The 19,425-nt window shown below is 35.9% G+C and overlaps 1 protein-coding gene across 12 annotated transcripts in view; it reads left to right on the forward strand.

The window, feature by feature from the left end:
• The window catches only part of DGKB (diacylglycerol kinase beta), a 764,082-nt gene that overhangs the window by 177,920 nt on the left and 566,737 nt on the right, over positions 1 to 19,425 (forward strand). For all 12 annotated transcript variants that reach the window (XM_015133916.3, XM_015133918.3, XM_015133921.3 and 9 more), the window contains one exon: positions 1,900 to 2,053. In XM_015133916.3, coding sequence (XP_014989402.1) covers positions 1,900 to 2,053 — 154 coding nt within the window. The remainder of the gene's footprint in view (positions 1 to 1,899; positions 2,054 to 19,425) is intronic.

Here is a 19,425-nt window from a genome sequence, read left to right on the forward strand (position 1 = left end):
TGTCTGACTGTTGGCCTAATCACCATGTTTTTAAGTGTTGGCTGAATTCATTGTAGCAAATTGCTTTTTTGGAAGCACTACTCCTACCTGAGGCTATTCTTCACATTTTTTAATATTATTTAGAGTTTTTGGTTATGTAATTCACTCTTCTACTAGAATTGACAATCTTCTTCTTCTTTTTTTTTTTTTTTTTCTGAGACAGAGTCTCGCTCTATCACCAGGCCGGAATGCAGTGACACAATCTCAGCTGACTGCAACCTCCACCTCACAGGCTAGAATTGACAATATTCTATGGTAGTGGTGGTAATTTATTAAATATGGAAGAAAATGAAATCTTCTTACTGCCACCAAAATAAATATCTGAAGTGTCCTTGTGAGAATCAATAAGCAAAGTGAAACTAAATTAAAAAGTTAGATTAAGGTATAGGCAGAATCTTGGGACTATTAATAAATAAAGGGTTTGGTTTCATTGTTTTATTGCCTGAGATTCTATTAGGTAAAAAAGCAAACATCGTATATAAACTTAATTGGCACATGATCAAATCTATACAAATTTACTATCTCTAATGATATTCCTGAATGTCATATTTAATTTTAGGTTTGTCCCAAATAATGCAATAATAAAATTGGTCATTCTCCGTGTCTTTCCCCCAGTATTATCACACTGGAAAAACAAACTTTCTATTACAAAGTTAATTTTATTCTTACCTGCCAGGAATGTGAACAGATCTAAGAGTAGCAGCCAGCCAAATTTCCTCTTTGTCCTATTTTCAGTTGCATCTCAGCACATTAAATTGGGAAAAAAAAATTGCCCTTCAAGGGCTTACTATCAAGCCCATCGCTTGCACTCTCTTGATCTGGGAACATGTGGCTTTATTCCAGCCTCTTCTCTGTAGGTCTTCTAGTCCTTTCAAATGCCCTACTGGAGAGAACCCAAGACCACTCCATCGGCCTTCTCCTCCATGTGGTCTACATCTGTTTCCCAGAAAATAATCATGCACCATTGTTCCTGCAGTCACGAGGAGTTTTGGCCAACTTAAAATAGCACCATTTTCTTGCCTTTGTCCCCAGAGCACCCATGTGCTTGTCCTCAATTTCCTAGGAAGGAGTCAGATCCTGGCCCACTGCCTTCATCTCCAAGGAGAAACCAAGCTCTTCACTATGGCTCCTGTGAAAGGCTCTCATTAAGCTTGAGATTGGAAGTTGTCTTCTATCACCGTTTCCTCTAAAGGGCATGGAGATCCTAACACCACCAAAATTCTCTCCAAATAAATGTCTACTCATTTATATAGTTCTACAATGAGTATCAAAGAGGAAGGTCTTAAAATATGTTTCTTTGGAAAGTCTACATATGTAGTTTTAGAAGGTTATATCCATTGAGCTTGGCATTTAGTTGACATATTAAGGTTAACCTCTTTTTACATTGTCAAAAGCAATAATCACCATTAGTGACAAGCAAAAAAGATGGAAAATTCCTCTCTCTCTGAATGCCTGTTGTATATAAATGACTCTGTATTGGCTTGTTCACAGTGATTGCCTGATTTAATCACTGCAACAACTGTGTGGGGTGGGATTATTATTATTCCCAATTTAGACAGGAGGAAACTAAGTTTCAAAGAGTACATTTTTCAAGGCATTACAGATACTGTGGAAATAGAAATATCTAACTAGAAACTTATTCCTCTTCCTGCTATGCCATCACAGGTAAGACATACATATCCCAATGCCAATGTTAGCCCAGGACGACCCACTCTATTTCTCAAATAGGCACTTTCCTTTTGTTAAACTTGGATATAAAATGGTTTGAGGTCATTTCTACTTCTAATGATTTTGAACACAGCACAAAATTTTAACATTTGGTTGGATCTTAAAATATATGTTTAAATTTTTTTTTTCCAGACAATAGATTTTGAAGGTTTCAAACTATTCATGAAGACATTCCTGGAAGCCGAGCTTCCTGATGATTTCACTGCACACCTTTTCATGTCATTTAGCAACAAGTTTCCTCATTCTAGTCCAATGGTAAAAAGTAAACCTGCTCTCCTATCAGGCGGTAAGTTTACTTACTTTAAACGTTTATATAATACAAATTTCAAAGGCTAAATATCTAGTTATCATAAAAAATGAATGATGATTTGCATAAAAATTGTTTTTTTGCAGTATTTAGACTTTCACAATAAGATTGTGTGAGTTATTTAAAATGTTTCCAGTATAATTATAGCTAATTAGAGAAAATATAATTTATCCTTATCTATCACTTGCTTTAGAATTCTATGTTTAGGTAATAATTTGAAGAGATATTTCCATCAAATTTGGAAAACTGCTCTTTTTAAATAGCTAGATAAGTATAGATTGCTGAGTATTTGAAAATGTGGTCATAAAGCAATTATATCTAAAAAACTTATAATATTTAATATTTATTGTGCTAATTGCCAATATACTTTCACATGTTTAGATTTGTAAGCTCAGAACAGAGATTTGATTTTTCTTTTAGATACCTTAAATTTGTGTCACCATAGAGATGGTGGTTCTCTCATTATGGGTAGATTTTTAGAGACGCATAATTACACTAATACCTGTTGTATCAATCTCCCTCCAGTCAGGAAAACAGAAATTTCACTGTATTACCCAATGTAAAACAGTGTAATTGGTTAAACTGTTTTGGAGGGTTGAAAAAGCAAAAAGAAAACACAGGTGATGTAGATAGACTCACAGGAAACATGTGCTGCCCTTAGATGGCGATAATCACAACCCAGAAGCCCTGAGGAAGGATTCCTTGGAGCTAGGATGAAATTCTGAGGTGAGGGGTTGCCTAGCGGACCCAGCTCTTGTGCTTCTGTGGCAATGATACTTCCCGGCTGCCTCTGGAATTCAAGCTCGGGAATTCAAGACGGGTCTATAGCCCAGGAACTCAGACCTATGAGGAGGGTGCATCACCGTGGCCTGTCCCAGATTGCCTAGCGGGGAGCTCATTGTGCCTTTGATGGTGTGAACATGAGCTAGAGACCAGAGCCTACACTGGACAACCCGCTACGGGGCTGAACGGCTGCAGAGATTCAACAGGAGCAGCAGGTTCTCTCTCAGGGTCTACCCCTTCTCCCCCAACTCCCCTCCCCACTGCCCCAACCCCTGTGCCTTCTCATCTCTCTCTAGTGTCCTCTATGGACAGAGCAGGAATCCACTGGCAATGAAGAAATACCTGCAACAGCGTTTCTCACTCTGATCACAGGACTCTTTGAACTCTTAAAAACTGAGGACCTGAAGGAACTTATGTTTATGTGAGTGATATCTATTGAAATTTACCATATTAATGATAAGACATTCCAAAAATAACAAGAATCAGCCCACTACCTGTTAACAAAAAACAACCCATTCTTATGAAAAATAACTATTTTCAAAAACAAACAAAAATAGTGAGAAGGGTAGCATTGTTTTGCATCATTGCAAATCTCTTTAATGCCTGGCTTCATGGAGGAAAGCTGGGTAAATTATATCTGGTAGTATGTTTCTGTTGCTGGATCATATGTCATATAGCCTCTTGAAAACTTCACTGTACACTCAAAAGAGAATGAGAGTAAGAAAAGCAAATAATATCTCAATTCCATTATGAAAATTATTTTGACCTTAAAAATCCCCTGCAAGGAGCTCAGGGATCAAGGAGAGCCACAGGTCTAGAGATTCCCAACTCCAGAATCACAAAGTAGCATATAGAATTGTTAGCATATAGAATCGTATAGAGGCCAGACACAGTGGATCACGCCTGTAATCCCAGGACTTTCCGAGGCTGAGGTGGGCAGATCACAAGGTCAGGAATTTGAGACCAGCCTGACCAACATGGTGAAACCTCGTCTCTACTAAAAATACAAAAAAATTAGCCGGGCATGTGGCAGGTGCCTGTAGTCTCAGCTACTCGGGAGGCTGAGACAGGAGAATCACTTGAACCCAGGAGGCAGAATTGCAGTGAGACGAGATCGCATCACTGCACTCCAGCCTGTGTGACAGAGCGAAACTCCATTTCACACACCACACACACACACACACACACACACGTGTGTTGGTAAAGAGATAAGTTCAATAACGGACATTCTGAAAAATAAAAATGCAAGTACATGTAACTAAGAAATAGATGGTTGAGTCATAAATGAAACTTAGACAATATGATGAAGAGTCCATAATATTAAGTATTACATTGTACTGCTTCCCTCCCTCCCTCCCTCCCTCCCTCCTTCCTTCCTTCTTTCTTTCCTTTTCTTTTTCTTTCTCTCTCTTTCCCTTCCTCCCTCCATCCCTTCCTTCCTTCCTCCCTCCCTCCCTCCCGCCCTCCCTCCCTTCCTTCCTTCCTTTCCTTCCTTTCCTTCTTTCCTTCTTTCCTTCTTTTCTTTTTCTTTTTCTTTTTCTTTTCTTTCCAGAGTCTGGAGTGCAATGATGAGTCAGGCTGGAATGTAATGATGTGATCTTGGCTCACTGCAACCTCTGTCTTCTGGGTTCAAGGGATCTGCCTGCCCCAGCCTCCCAAGTAGTTGGGAACTACAGGTGCATGCCAACATGCCCAGCCAATGTTTATATTTTTAGTAGAGACAGGGTTTTTCCATGTTGGCCGGGCTGGTCTCGAACTCCTGGCCTCAAGCAATCTGCCTGCCTCAGCCTCCCAAAGGGCTGAGATTACAGGTATGAGCCACGGTGTCTGGCCTTCGCATCTATTAATGATGTAACGTATTTTTCCTAAAGTAATCATATGTCGATAGAAGCTTTTTTAAAACAAGTTTACCTATTCTACATGATAGCCCTTCAAGATGTATGATGACTAATACGTTTATCATCATTTTTCTCTTCTTATAAAATATTTTTAGATTCTTAATTCTCTTTCAATCATGAATTGAGAGGCTCGCCACACTTTCTGTTTTTCTCAGAATGAGTTTCAGTGGATCTGTTCTTAATGTGTAGTATTACAGTTTAATAGTGTTTTAGGCTGAATATTTTTAAATGATTCTAGGAATTAAAACTTCCATGTTCTCTGCTGCATGCTATAAATGTATCACACATACCTTAAATTGAATTAAACAAGAAAGTTGTCCTGTATTTAATTCTACATGATAAGATATTGTCCTTGAGTTTTGAGAAAGAAGAGAAAATCTTTATGGATAATTTTGTCTGTCTAAAAAACTGTATCACACATAGAAGAGAACAATTCTGATAATTTAGATGATTTTGTAAGAATTTCAAACCTAAACCTTCCTTTTCTTCTAATAGCATATATTAAGTACTGAATAGAAGATGCCAGATTTACTAGAGGTAAAAATCAAATCAGGTTTCAAAATGGAAAAAAAACAAAAAAACAAAACAAAACAAAAAAAATGAAAAACAGATTGTACTTGATTTGAGAAAAATTGCACAGACTACATGAAAGGAATATGGGCTGTGTAATCCTCATGAAGCAATGATTAATTAAACTCCGATTCCTTTTCAAAGCTTGGCCTCCACATTTTAGAACTAAGTACATAGTGTACTGTCCAGAACTATTTCTAACCCTATATATTTTTTCAGACCCACCTTTGATAGTTTTTGTTTTTGTTTTTGTTTTTTTCCATGAGGAAGAAGCAACAATAGACAACAATAAAATTTTCAAGGCTGAGGTAGCCTTGACTCAGAAACTGACAAAAGAAATGCCTTTCCATTCATAGAATCTTACTTTGCAATAATCTGTTATCTAATGTATAATGAGGTGTTTTTGTGGCTGAAAAATAACAGACTTTTGAACAGAGAGGGACTATAATCTGGTTTGGTTTTCTTGTTACCAGTCACCATATTTCATTGCCACAGTTCCAGCAGGAATAGAGTAGCTAGTCTTTTACTCTATATAGCAACTAAAAAATAAGGGCTTCTCAAGAAAAAGCAACACTGAAAAGGAAAAATAATTATGCTCACTACAGAATGATAATCAATTATAAGATATATGGTAAAAGTAAAACATTTAGTTTTTATAGAATAAAAATTTTAAAATAATTATAAATAGCATAAAGGTTGTATGTATTTATACATGTGCATATGTATATCTGGGTTTTATTTGACTATAGTATGTAATGATCCATTTGGCATTTAATGAAGAAGATGACTTATTTTCGTAATATAATTTGTTGTAATATAAGTGCCTCTTATCACCTATTTAAAAATAATGTCACTACTTCTACTGTTTCCATATTTGACTTTTGATTTTTGAAGATATCCCTAATGCATTATCTCTTCAGCTTTTTCATACCACTTTTGTGTCATTGCAAATGTCAGGTCTCTAATCTCTCATCTCTGCCAGTTCAATGACCAATTTCTGATCTTGCTTTCATCCTTAGGGTCCACTACTTGTTAATTACTCTGTTTATACACTTTTAAAATCAGTTAGAATCTTTCTTTTTCTACAACATGGTTGCAGAAAGATGGTTGAGGCTCACAACCTCAACCGTCAATCAAAACTGTTATCTCCTATATCAGTCCCTACAACTTGAACACTCAACAAAACCTGAGAGAAATTTCATAAATATGCAGATTTCTGTCACTATAAATTCCTAGTACCCGATGTTTATATGACCTTAACGCTTCTCCAGTTTTTTAAAAAAAGTAACAATTATTTATTGGCACTGTATCCTAGATCAATTATGTTGATTTTAAAAACTTTTTGAAGTTTATTTAAATACGTCTTCTCATTTCAACATGACTGTTTTTGCATCATATAACACATTGGCACTGTAAGACATAACATACCTCAATTACTCCCCACACAACCTACACAGATCACAAATAATATTTATTTACTATATTTTAGATGGAACTCTTTGTCTGAATGTCCAAATATTTCAAAGAGTTAGATACCAAACTGACTGTGTTTGAAACTTCATTGGTTAGATTCTACCCAAACCTGCTACTATTCCTACCTTCTATTTTGGTGAATAGCATCCAAGAATCTGTCCACTTCCCAGTCCTAAAATATTGGAATCCTCCTACCCTCCACTGTGTCATTTCTCATATTTAGTTAATCACAAAATACTCTCTAGTACTCATTATAACTGCTTCTTCCCAAATGTTCTGCCAGTGTCATAGTTTAATTCATCATTGCATCATAAACTATCAATTAGCAGGCTCTCAGAGCAGGCCCTGACTTCCCATCTCCAAAACATCCTTTCAAACAGAAGCCTGATTATATTGCTCCTGGGTTTCTAAATTTCAGGCCTTCACTGTCAACTATCATAGCATTTTTAATTAAACTTATTTTTCAAGCAAACTTAGATCCTCTATATGTAAAGCTAGCTAAAGCAGAGTTGCTTTACTGAAGGGTATGGGTGCAGGAGATATATGAGTACATGGAGTCGTGGTCATCCCCACCTTTTGAGACATTCATTCCCACCTGAAGTTACTTTAATGAGACTCCAGGATCCAGAGTCACAGTGAAGAAGGTGATAAAATCTGAGTTCCATAGACATGAAGCACAGTGCCACATAGGCTATAGCATCTGCCTACAGCCCTATTTGCTCCATCTCCCTTCCCTATGCACCCCATATCCAACTATTTGCAGTGACTTAAACCTACTCTTCTCACTCAGGACTGAGTTTTCTTACATGATGTTTCTTTGCCTTTATCGCATGAAAACCCAGTGCTTCCTTAAAGCCTCAGCTAAAGTGTCACTCTTAATTAAATAGCATGCAATGTGTTCCATACTAGGAATTCAATGATTAATAAGATGGCACACCTGGAGTGTGCAACTCGGAAGCAACCCTGGCACTCTTGTATTTTACAAGACACCATTTGTCCCTTGTAGCATCTCTGTCCCTTCTCCATCCCCACCCATGCCAACTCCAACCATTTAGTATTCATTAATTGAATTAACTGCCTTCAGAGAAATTATCTTTCTTTACATATAGGATAGCAATCAACAGCAATTACTAGTAACTGGTAGTTTCCTGAAGAATATAATAATTTAAAAAGGGCATAATATAGTATATTAACTCACTTAAGCACTCATACTGTTTGTTTCTGTTGGACAACACAATGTCCAAAATGTTGCATCTGTAATAGGAAATGTCTGGTACTTGTTGCAGGTCAGTGTAACAGTTTTTGTTGTTGTTTCTTCCTGTTTTATAAGAAAGAAAGAAAGAAGATTTTCCTAGCACCCTTTAAATAATAATGGGAGCTCAATTGATAGGTGTGTCATTTAGTAATTTATTTTATTCTATTTTATTCATTCATTAATTCATGCATCCCATCATCCATTTATTTAAACTTATTATATGCTAGGAATTCCATGGGAAAGCTGAAGATCCTTTAAAGTCAAGCAGAAAGATGAACAATTATGTGATCAATTATATTATAATAAATATTATAACCCACTTATGAACTGACTATCTGGAGAAAACAGTGAGGTGCCTACAGGAGCCCAGATAAAACCAGAGGAAAACCAATGGTGAACCATTGCAGGAGTCATTCCGGATAAACTGGAGTTATCCAGGATAAATTGGATTTATACAGGTAAAATTGGGGAGCGGAGTAGGTACAGGTGAGAAAGGGTGCAAAAGGATTTCCAAGGAGAAAAATCAACATACACATTTCTATTCAAATATATTTTTAAATGTCTCATCAAAGGGCAGTGTATGAACTGTAAGACATTCAGTATTCATTGATTCAAAATTCATCACTTACAAATTGATATTTACTGTTAAAGTTGTTAGGGATACATCAGTGAGCAAAGTAAAACCCACTTCTCATGGTCATTTACATTCTAGTGGGGAGAGGCAGACAAACGGAAAAGTAAATGTGTGTACCATATCAGATGGTAGTAAGTACTATTGGCAAAACTGTATACAAAAAGAGGCTGGAGGCTGGGCACAGTGGCTCATGCCTGCAATCCCAGCACTTTGGGAGGCTGAGGCAGGTGGATCACAAGGTCAGGAGTTTGAGACCAGCCTGGCTAACATGGTGAAACCCTGTCTCTACTAAAAATACAAAAATTAGTCGGGTGTGGTGGTGCACACCTGTAATCCTAGCTACTCAGGAGGCTGAGGCAGGAGAATTGCTTCAACCTGGGAGGCAGAGGTTGCAGTGAGCTGAGATGGCAGCACTGAACTTCAGCCTGGGTGACAGAAGTGAGATTCCATCTCAAAGAGAGGAAGGAAGGAAGGAAGGAAGGAAGGAAGGAAGGAAGGAAGGAAGGAAGGAAGGAAGGAAGGAAGGAAGGAAGGAAGGAAGGAAGGAAGGAAGGGGAGAAAGAAAGAAAGAAAAGAAAGAAAGGAAAGAAAGAAAGAAAGAAAGAAAGAAAGAAAGAAAGAAAGAAAGAAAGAAAGAAAGAAAGAAAGAAAGAAAGAAAGAAAGAGAAAGAAAGAAAGAAAGAAGGAAAGAAAGAAAGAAAGAAAGAAAGAAAGAAAGAAAGAAAGAAAGAAAGAAAGAAAGAAAGAAAGAAAGAAAGAAAGAAAGAAAGAAAGAAGAGAGAGAGAAAGAAAAGGCTGAAAGGCTGGCTGCAAAGTGCAGTTTGAGGCTGAAGATGACTGGGAGTCTGGGATTCTCATGATTCACTTAAACTAAGATAGGAGATCAAAAAGTTCATTTCTGTTTGTCCCAGAGCAGATGATGCTCATGGCTTTGTAAATATTGGGCATGGCCTGGAGTGGAATGAGGGAAGAGGGCCTGTCAAGGTCAGAGCCCCAAGGACCTCAGGAGACTGGAGGAAGATAGACTTGTCAAGAGCACTGAGAGATCTGGGTCTGGCCTGGACTCCAGTCGTGCTGCTGCAGAAGAGGCGAGAGAGGTGGCCAAGACCAGGTGGGGAAGAGTTTTGCCTGTCGTACTATGTGATGAATTTTATCCAGAAGAAATTGGAAAGCCATTATGAGATTTTAAGCCAGAAAATAATTACACTGCTAGTGATGTAGAATCTATCATGAAGGAGAATGAGGTTGAAGGTATTAAAGGGTCCAGAAGATATTTCAGATTGAGAGTAGAGTGTAGTAACAGCTATCTCTGAAACAAAATTAGGTGCCTTATCATTGGTTCCCAACTCTCCCATTGCTTGTTTGATGAGGCAATGGTTAATTTGCACTGTGGTGCTACACATATCAATAAGCTATAATATCAATAGGAGGATTATGTCATTTTATGTTTTCTGTGCATTGAAGTCACACCCCAAATACTTTTTAGGCAGAAAAGGAAAAATGATTCTTTTATGTCTGTCAGAAAATTAATCAATTAAGAACAGAAAATTGTACAATGAGAATGAGATACTTGAACCTTGGGAGAAATGTTCTTTCACCAAATAGACTTACTGAATGTTCTTGTCCAAAGGTATACTTTGGGCTGAGAAGAAGATATTTCTCTTATTAGGACTGTCTTGAGGATATTAAATATATATGTGTGTGTGTGTATTTTTTATTACTGTGCTGTACCTTAACAAGTATTTTATAATTGATAAGTTATTTCAGTTTCCACAATGCAAACAAGGAAAGACAGGGTCCCCAAAACACAAATTGAACAGGCTACATAGCTTGTGTGACTATGAGATCGGGGAATTCCTGACACATGGTAGATATTTTAAATATTTTGATATTTATTAATGTTGATATACTTATTACTGTTGAGGTAATAAACTTACTGACATAGAAATGCTCCAGGAATAAAGATGAAATAAATTCTGTCTACTGGCCAATTCACATTTATTTATATCAACCTTTACATTCCATGTACCTCTGTAGTATTGAATTCATACTTCTAATTATTATCGTTAGAAGTAATGATCCACAAATTATTTTACTTCAAAAAATATTTTATCCTGCCAGCCTCTTCTTTGCAATAATTTTGTGGTCTTGTTTTTAATACAATTACTGCCAGTAAGGGATGATTTCTCTTCAAGTCTCTCCTTTAATCATTAAATGGTTTTTAATATATTAGACTTGATTAATCAGGTTTCTTTTTTCTTCCATTTGAATATTCCAAGTAAATTTTGGTCCTCAAATTTTCCACCTTTACTTTATTATTAGGTTTATTCACCCAACACACATTTCTGTATTTTCATTTGCGTCTTAATGATTGCATACTAAATGATAGTGTTGTCTTAATATTTTTGTACTTTCATATTCAAAAATATTTATTTACAGTTTGTAATATTGTAGTAAAAGGAAATAAGAGATTTAATACCCTGCAGAGGCCCAAATCCATCATAACATTTTTTCACTCATAAAAACACCTAGTCATAGCTAGAAAATATGCAATGGTGTTGGACACTTGCTTTGATCCCCTGGAATGAAAGCTCTGTGGAAATGGGATTTTCCTCCTTTGTTCAATGTTTTATCCTCAGTACCTGGGATCTTTTTTACATGACTAATCTTAAGGGTCCTGAATATTTATTGTGTTTATAATTATAAAGGGCATGCTAGTTGTATATCTAACAAAAACACAGATGAGCAATAAGAAAAATCATATGTAAAGATTTGGCAAATATATGTGCATGTTTACACATGCAAGCACACATATAAATACATGTTCACAAACGTATTAAGATAGATGGCCCAAGACATGGGCCAAATGGAAGATGAAAATTAAGAGTTCTCAGCTATGGCTATGATTTCTAATATTCTTTCAAATGTTTATGACTTAATCAATGTATCCACTCTTAAGAGTCTTGAAAACCAGACTCTTAAAACGAAGGTCTTTTATTGAGAGGCAGAAGACAGTTTCCTCTGATTTATTTTTCTCTGACCAGCCTCACAGAATCATGCTTAGAGTATAAAACTCCAATTCAGGCCAGGCACGGTGGCTCACGTCTGTAATCCCAGCACTTTGGAAGGCCAAGGTGGGTGGATCACCTGAGGTCAGGAGTTTGAAAACAGCCTGGCTAACATAGCGAAACCCCGTCTTTACTAAAAATACAAGAATTAGCTGGGTGTGGTGGCAGGTGCCTATGATCCCAGCTACTTGGGAGGCTGAGGCCGGAGAATCACTTGAACCTGGGTGGCAGAGGTTACAGTGAGCTGAGATTGAACCACTGCACTCCAGCCTGGGCGACAGAGCAAGACTCTGTCTCAAAAATAAATAAATAAATAAAATGAAACTTCAATTCAGACTTCATTTTGAGTCATACCTGTGCAACTCGTTCTCACTTCTGCTTTCTTAAATGTAAAATGAGGATAATATGTGTATATATTTCATTAACTATTGTGAGACTGAAAAAAAAATGATGCATGTAAATCATTTGAAATACTATCTTGTACATTATAAATGCTTAATAAATGTCAGTCATTACCATTATTCATTAAATAAATTATGTTTCAATGTTTTGGTGTGCATACATAGCATAAAGGTCAAATTCAACATATTGGTTGGGCATGGTTGCTCTCACCTGTAATCCCAGCACTTTGAGAGGCCAAGGTATGTAGATCACTTGAGGTCAGGAGTTTGACACCAGCCTGGCCAACATGGTGAAACTCTGTCTCTACCAAGAAATACAAAAATTAGCTGGGTGTGGTGGCTCACACCTGTAATGCCAGCTTCTTGCAGGCTGAGGTGGGAGAATCTCTTGAACCCTGGAAGTGGAGGTTGTAGTGAACGTGCCACTGCACTCCAGATTGGGCATCACAGAGTGAGACCCTGTCTCAAAAAAAAGAAATCGACATATCATTTTTCTTAAAGATATTATACATTCTGAACAATATCTGTACAGTGAAATTTAAGGAGATTATTGGAATTTATTTTCATGTGATAAATATAGAAAATTTGGCATCATGGGCTCTTTTAATGTGTGGTGGTTTAATTATTTTTGTCCCATACTTATATATATTCAAATTACTGAGAGTAATTTAAATAGCTTTCAATTATTTACCTGCATACAGTATATAGCCTACACAACTGTATTATCTGCATACAGTATATAGCCTACACAACTTGATATGGTACCCACTAGCTATCCATTGCTATTTAAATCTAAATTCACTAATAACTTTGGTCAAATAGTCACAGGTAGTTAATTTTATTGTATTGAAGAGTGCAGAAAGGTTTTTTTTGTTTGTTTGATTGTTTTGTTTGTTTGTTTTCAAGAGACAAAATCTTGCTCTGTTTGTTGCCCAGACTGCAGTGGTGTGGTCATAGCTTACTGTAACCTTGAATTCCTGGGTTCAAGTGATCCTCTTGCTCAGCCCCCCAGGTAGCTGGGACTACAAATGCATGCTACCCTACTGGGTAATTTTTAATTTTTTTTTATAGAGATGAAGTTTCTCTATTTTGCCCAGGTTGCGGCTCGAACTCCTGGACTCAAGTGATCTTTTGCCTTGGCCTCCCAAAACTCTAGGATTATGGGTGTGAACCACTGCTCTCAGCCTGCAGAAAATTTTATTGGACAGCACTTGTGTAGACAGATCTCATTTTTACTGCTTTTAAAAAGAGTCCAAAGTTTGGAATTAGATGATTTGTCCTCACCTTTTTGCTCCGTTGACTGACTGGTATGTGATCACGAACAGTTTACTTACTGAATTTCCACTTTCTCATCTTTAAAACAGAATTGTAGGGTCAAATAAGACCACTGTACAAAAATATTGTTTGTATACAACCAGAGCTGTTATTAATATTGTTCCTTTACAGAGATTATTCTGCTTTTCAAACATTATCCCCAAAGATCTGCACTTTAAGTCCTTCTCCCTGTAATTGCTTGTTTGAGGTTTTTGCCAATGTCCAAACAGATGAAAACCAGAGTGTGTTCTCAGAGAGGTTTGTCTGATCCCAGTTTCATATCGGGGACTCTAGCTCACAGTCTGTCTTCTCTTTATAAGGAATCACTATCTCTATTACATTTCTTATTCACTGAAAATGCCATCTACCTCATTTTGCTGTCAGTTTGGATAAACAAAGAACGAAAGATAATTATAATATACTACAACAAGCATAGTTGAAAGATTAAGTGTAAAAATCATGAAATGTATGATAACACTAATATCAACTATTTTTATTCTGATTATCTATGCTACTCATTATGACCAATAGTAAGGATGTTGGAAATGTAATTATATTATGTGATAAATAAATCTGATACATTTCTGTAAATTGAACCAATATTTTAAAAGAAAAAGCTAAATTACGAGTGTTTTATTGCCTTATAAATTTAGAAATGTAATTCATGTTATTGTTTTTGACTATTTCATTAAGAAATAGAGAAAATGTCACTGTTTTCATTATCTGAACTGCAAATGTTTGAAAATAAAACAAATTGGATCAGAGGCACTAACTGAACAGGTACTCAAAACTTATCTGCTAAGAATTGAACCTGAGGCTGGAATTAAAATTATCTATTAAACACAACTTTTGAGGTTATTGTTTAAAGAAGTGAAGTGTCTAGATTGGAGGATAATGAAAATCATGTGTTTAGAAATATGATAACAGTAGGCAACATTCAATTTAACTAATGCTAACTACTTTTTGTAACTAAAGCTTTGAAGAAAAGAATGTGTATATGCATATGTACGTATGTGTATATATAATGAAATTATTTTAACAGAAATAAATGCTAAGTACAAGATAATTATTCCTAATAAAACTAATATGCTCCAGTTACAATGGTTATTTTTCACTTTGTACTTTGTTGTATATTATAATATATACACATACACATATATATGTATTTTATTTTATATATATACACACACACACACACACACTTACTTCACTTTGGTGATGAAATATTTAAAATAGTATAGCCTAGGGCAAGTAGAAGAATCTGCAGATTATACTACTTTAAGTGTCAATTACAATATTTACTCTGAAGCTCTGAAGCAATATTTAGTTCTGTTCACTTGAGGCCAACAAACAAACAAACAAACCCACTCTTTTGTTTTGCCCAGCTATATGTTTCGTTTTAGTTATAAAGAGAGAATTTCACTGATGACTGGGTGAGTAAAATTGACCTTTGTTAATTAAAGATAGAATTTTGAGCTTCCTCACCAGAGGCTATTGCTGTTATGGAGGATCCCACTTACTATTTCATGTTGTCATTTTACCATCTCAGCTGTAGTAAAGAAGCCTGGCTTGCAACTTCTTGGTTGCCATACATGTTGTCTCCTAAGCTTCTGAATAATCATTAGATTAGTGCAAACTTCTTAAAAGGAAAAAGGACTTTTCTTCAGGGTAGTGAACTGCATTCGAGGAACATAAGTAGTGAGTTTCAGCCAGATTTAGGGAAAGGGCAAAAAAATAAAAATAAAAATAAAAGTACAGTAGGGTGTAAAAATAATCCCTATGGAGTTAGATTGAGGATGGGGCCTGCTTTCAGAAAAATAAATGATAACATAATATAAAGAAACATAAGAGAAAGTGGCTGATCTTGGGGAGGTGGTGGGAGCAGGAATAAACCTGTGAGCTTTTTAATTTTAATTTTGTTTTTACTTTTATTATTATTATTATTTTGAGACAGTCTTGCTCTGCCACCCAGGCTGGGGTGCAGTGGCACAATCTTAGCTCACTGCAACCTCCGCCTCCTGGGTTCAAGTGATTCTCCTGCCTCAGCCTCTGAAGTAGCTGGGACTACAAGCATGCACCATCACGCCCAGTTAATTTTTGTATTTCTAGTAGAGATGGGGTTTCATCATGTTGGCCAGGAGGTACTCGATCTCTTGACCTTGTGATCTGCCCGCCTCGGCCTCCCAAAGTGCTGGGATTACAGGCATGAGTCACAGTACCCGGCTGAGCTTTTTTATTAATTAAACACCTCAAAATTTAATCAAGTTGATGAATGAATAAACTGTAGTACATCCCAACAATGCAATGTTACTCAATGATAAAAAGAAATGAGCTATCCGGCCATAACAAGACATGGAGGAAATGTAAATGCATATTAATAACAGAAAAAAGCCAGTCTAAATAGCCAGTCTGTATGATTTCAACTCTATGACACTATGGGAAAAGCAAAATTAGGGAGAAAATAAAAGGTTCAGAGGTGGGTGGGAGGGCAGAGATAAATAAACAGAGTAAAAATATTTTAGGGCAGTGAAACTTCTCTGAAAGATACTATAATGGTGGACACATCATTATACACCTGTCCAAACTCATAGAATGTACAACAAAAAGAGAACCCTAATGTATATTATAGAGATTGGATAGTAATGAGATGTCAATGTAGTTTAACCAATTGTAACTAATGTACTACTTTGGTGGGGAATGTTGGTAGTGGGGAAGAATATGCATGTGTAGTGGGTAATAACTTTATAAACAGAAGTAGAATTAATGTGAAACATAGAGAGATATTTGATGTAAGCAAGGCTTTAGTAAAGAAAATGAAGGAAAGATGTAAAGCAGTGTTCAATCTCTGTACGGTCTCAATTTTGTTGTGAGCCTCAAACTTTTTAAAAAAGAATAGTCTTTAAAAAATTAAGTCCTGTTCTACAATTTTCTTTTTATTGGGTAATAAAAAAAGATCTTTAACATTTTATCTTCTTCTTCAGTGCACTTTATAAATCATGGAAAAAGAACATATTTTACCCCTCATATTTGGCTGTTATTGGACTTAAGGAAGAGTTGATTTGTTCTTCAATGTATAGATTGAATATATGCCCATATTTCTTTTACATAAACTTTAAGCTATTTAAATGTAAAACTATGACACAATTAAATATGTGATATAGCTTTAATATTCAGTTAATATTTCATGGAAAGAAAATACATGATACAGCTTTAAACATTCAGTTATCCATATTTCATGTAATAAATACATGATACAGCTTTAAATGTTCAGTTAACAATATTTCATGAAAAGGAAATGGAAAATATTACTTATTTTTTCAAACAAAAATAATTTAGTACAGTAGCATATTCCTTCAAAAACATGGTGCTAAATACAAATTATATGTGTACGTTCATGCTCAATTTATACATTACATACAGAAAAGACAAAATTATGTGATCCTTACATTCTCAATTGTTTGTGTTCAATATGCTGAAAGCTGATAATTAAACACTGTGTACCTTAGTTGTGTAAGTATAAATGATCATGCCGTGTTCTAAATAAAGTGAAGATCTATAATATATTTGATTTTCTTTCAAATAAATGTCAGAGCATGTTCTTTTATTTCTTTTTTGTTTTGTTCTGAATTTTTCTATAAAAGAGTTAAATCAAGCTGATTAAATCATTTCAGTACCACAGGGGGAAACGTTGGAAAAGAGGATTAGCTCATCAGCAAGATGAGTTAGGTCACAGCTTATCCGACCATAATTCAAGAGCTGTGTTCTCCAAGTCTGAAAGTTATGGTCATGTCAAGGGTCAGCACCAAATGTTTTTTATCATAAGTTGGAACTGCTTATTCCTGCAGCTGTCTGAGCTTTAGTTGACTAGTTTCAATTATTCGGGTCATTTTTTTTTTTTTTAAAGCTCAGGATTGTCTTCAATTTTCTGCCTTCCTTGGTTCATAAATAACTATTAGTTTGTATTAGATATACATTGATACTTCTATTAAAAAGGAAAGTCCATTTACAATACATGTCTCTGTTGATAACTTTATAAACAGGAGTAGAATTAATGTAAAACATAATGCCACATTTAAAATAAGTAAGACTTCATTTAAAAAAGACAGGGGCAAGGCATGGTGGCTCACACCTGTAATCTCAGCACTTTGGGAGGCTGAGGTGGGTAGATCATGAGGTCAGGAGTTCGAGACCAGCCTGACCAACATGGTGAAACCTCATCTCTACTAAAAATACAAAAAAAAAAAAAAAAAATTAACCAGACGTGGTGGCATGCACCAGTAGTCCCAGCTACTCAGGAGGCTGAGGCAGGAGAATCACTTGAACCCAGGAGGCAGAGGTTGCAGTGAGCGAAGATCACACCATTGCACTCCAGTCCCTGGGTGACAGAGCGAGACTCTGTCTCAGAAAAAGAAAGGATGAAAGACAAAAAGCAGTGTTTTTTTCAAACTGTGATTTTTGATCCATTGGTGGCTAGTAAGTTCAGTTTAGATGGTCTTTGAGGAAAATTTTAAGAATAGAATAGAATAGGAGTAGGTTAATATAGAAAAGAAAATATTTGAGCAATTATGAATCCCACTAATGTGTGTGTGTGTGCGCGCATGCATGGGCACTGTGTTAAGATGTAAATTATTTTTCTTACATTTTTATGATTGACCTTGAACAAAAATGGTTTGTAAGCTACCAGTGTAGAAACAAGAAGATGAGCTTGTCTTGCTGGTTATGAAACTCTGGGAAATTGAAATCTGTAAGACTGTCCCTAATCTGTAAAAATGGAGAAAATGCACTCTACCTCACAGGGTTCATGTAAGAATAATATGCGATAATATGTGTTAAAGCTCCTACCATGATTTCAGTCATATATTAGGCACTCAATAAATAGTTCCCTTTATTAGTGACAACATCACCAATGATAAAACTAACTTGGGACATTTCACAACACATTGAATTATATGCCTGGGAATCTTCAGATGTCTTGACGAGATGATGGGTATTCATGGAAAGTTACAAATTGAAAAACTAGACTAGAGCGAGAGATACGCAGTCAGGTAGACTGCGTATTATTCCTTACAGTAGCTTCTGATTGGTTAGGAATCTAGTAGTCATTCAACCCATTAGTTATTTCTCCCAAATACCTCTAAAAATGTCATATATCCCTCAAAGGATAATTGGGGTTTGTCTTCAGGCCTTGTCAGATACACACAATCTGATTTCAGTGGCTTCTGGGTAAGATAGAACTACCAAGTTATTGTGAACATATTTCAGTTAGATTATCACCAGACAGGTAATAAGCAACCTATATCCTTGTCATAGTACCGACACAGATAATAGGTTTCAGAAATAAAGTGAGAACCATTTAAAAACCAAACCCCTAATATGTTTTTACCTCTCTAATATCCATCATGTTTATCCAGAGTTTTGCTTATGTTCTCTTTATTCTTACTCATGGGCAAATCCTTTGATGGTGAAAAAGGATGTCTTCTTCATGGTACTGGCAAATATTTGAAACAAATACATGACTTTATGAATGGATGATTGCTTATTATCAATAGAGAAATTATATTGTGAAAGACTCACATTTTTTTCTTTAGTATTTTGTGAAAAGTCCATTTTAAGTATCTTCCCAACAGATTTATAGCTGTCACTACCTAAAGCAGAGAAAGGTGGGATAGGGAAGTGGGTCTTCAAGCATTCACATGTGCACCAACTCACCTAGGGTAATATTATTCTGACCCGAATACCATCCAGTGGGTGATAGAGCAGTGCCGTGTCTGTGGATCCCAAAGAACTCTCCTTCATCTACAACAGTCGTAGGCTGTGTCTAGCTGCTATATTCCAGAGAATTTGGTTATTCTATGCCTTAAAAATACAATTTTCTATGTAGCCTGTGTGTTCTCTCTCTATTTTCTTAATTTGTTTTCTGTTTGAGATCACTGTAAATAATTAACAAAATATAAA

The sequence above is a fragment of the Macaca mulatta genome, chromosome 3 (assembly GCF_049350105.2).
Source record: "Macaca mulatta isolate MMU2019108-1 chromosome 3, T2T-MMU8v2.0, whole genome shotgun sequence".
In the NCBI taxonomy this organism is placed as follows: domain Eukaryota; kingdom Metazoa; phylum Chordata; class Mammalia; order Primates; family Cercopithecidae; genus Macaca; species Macaca mulatta.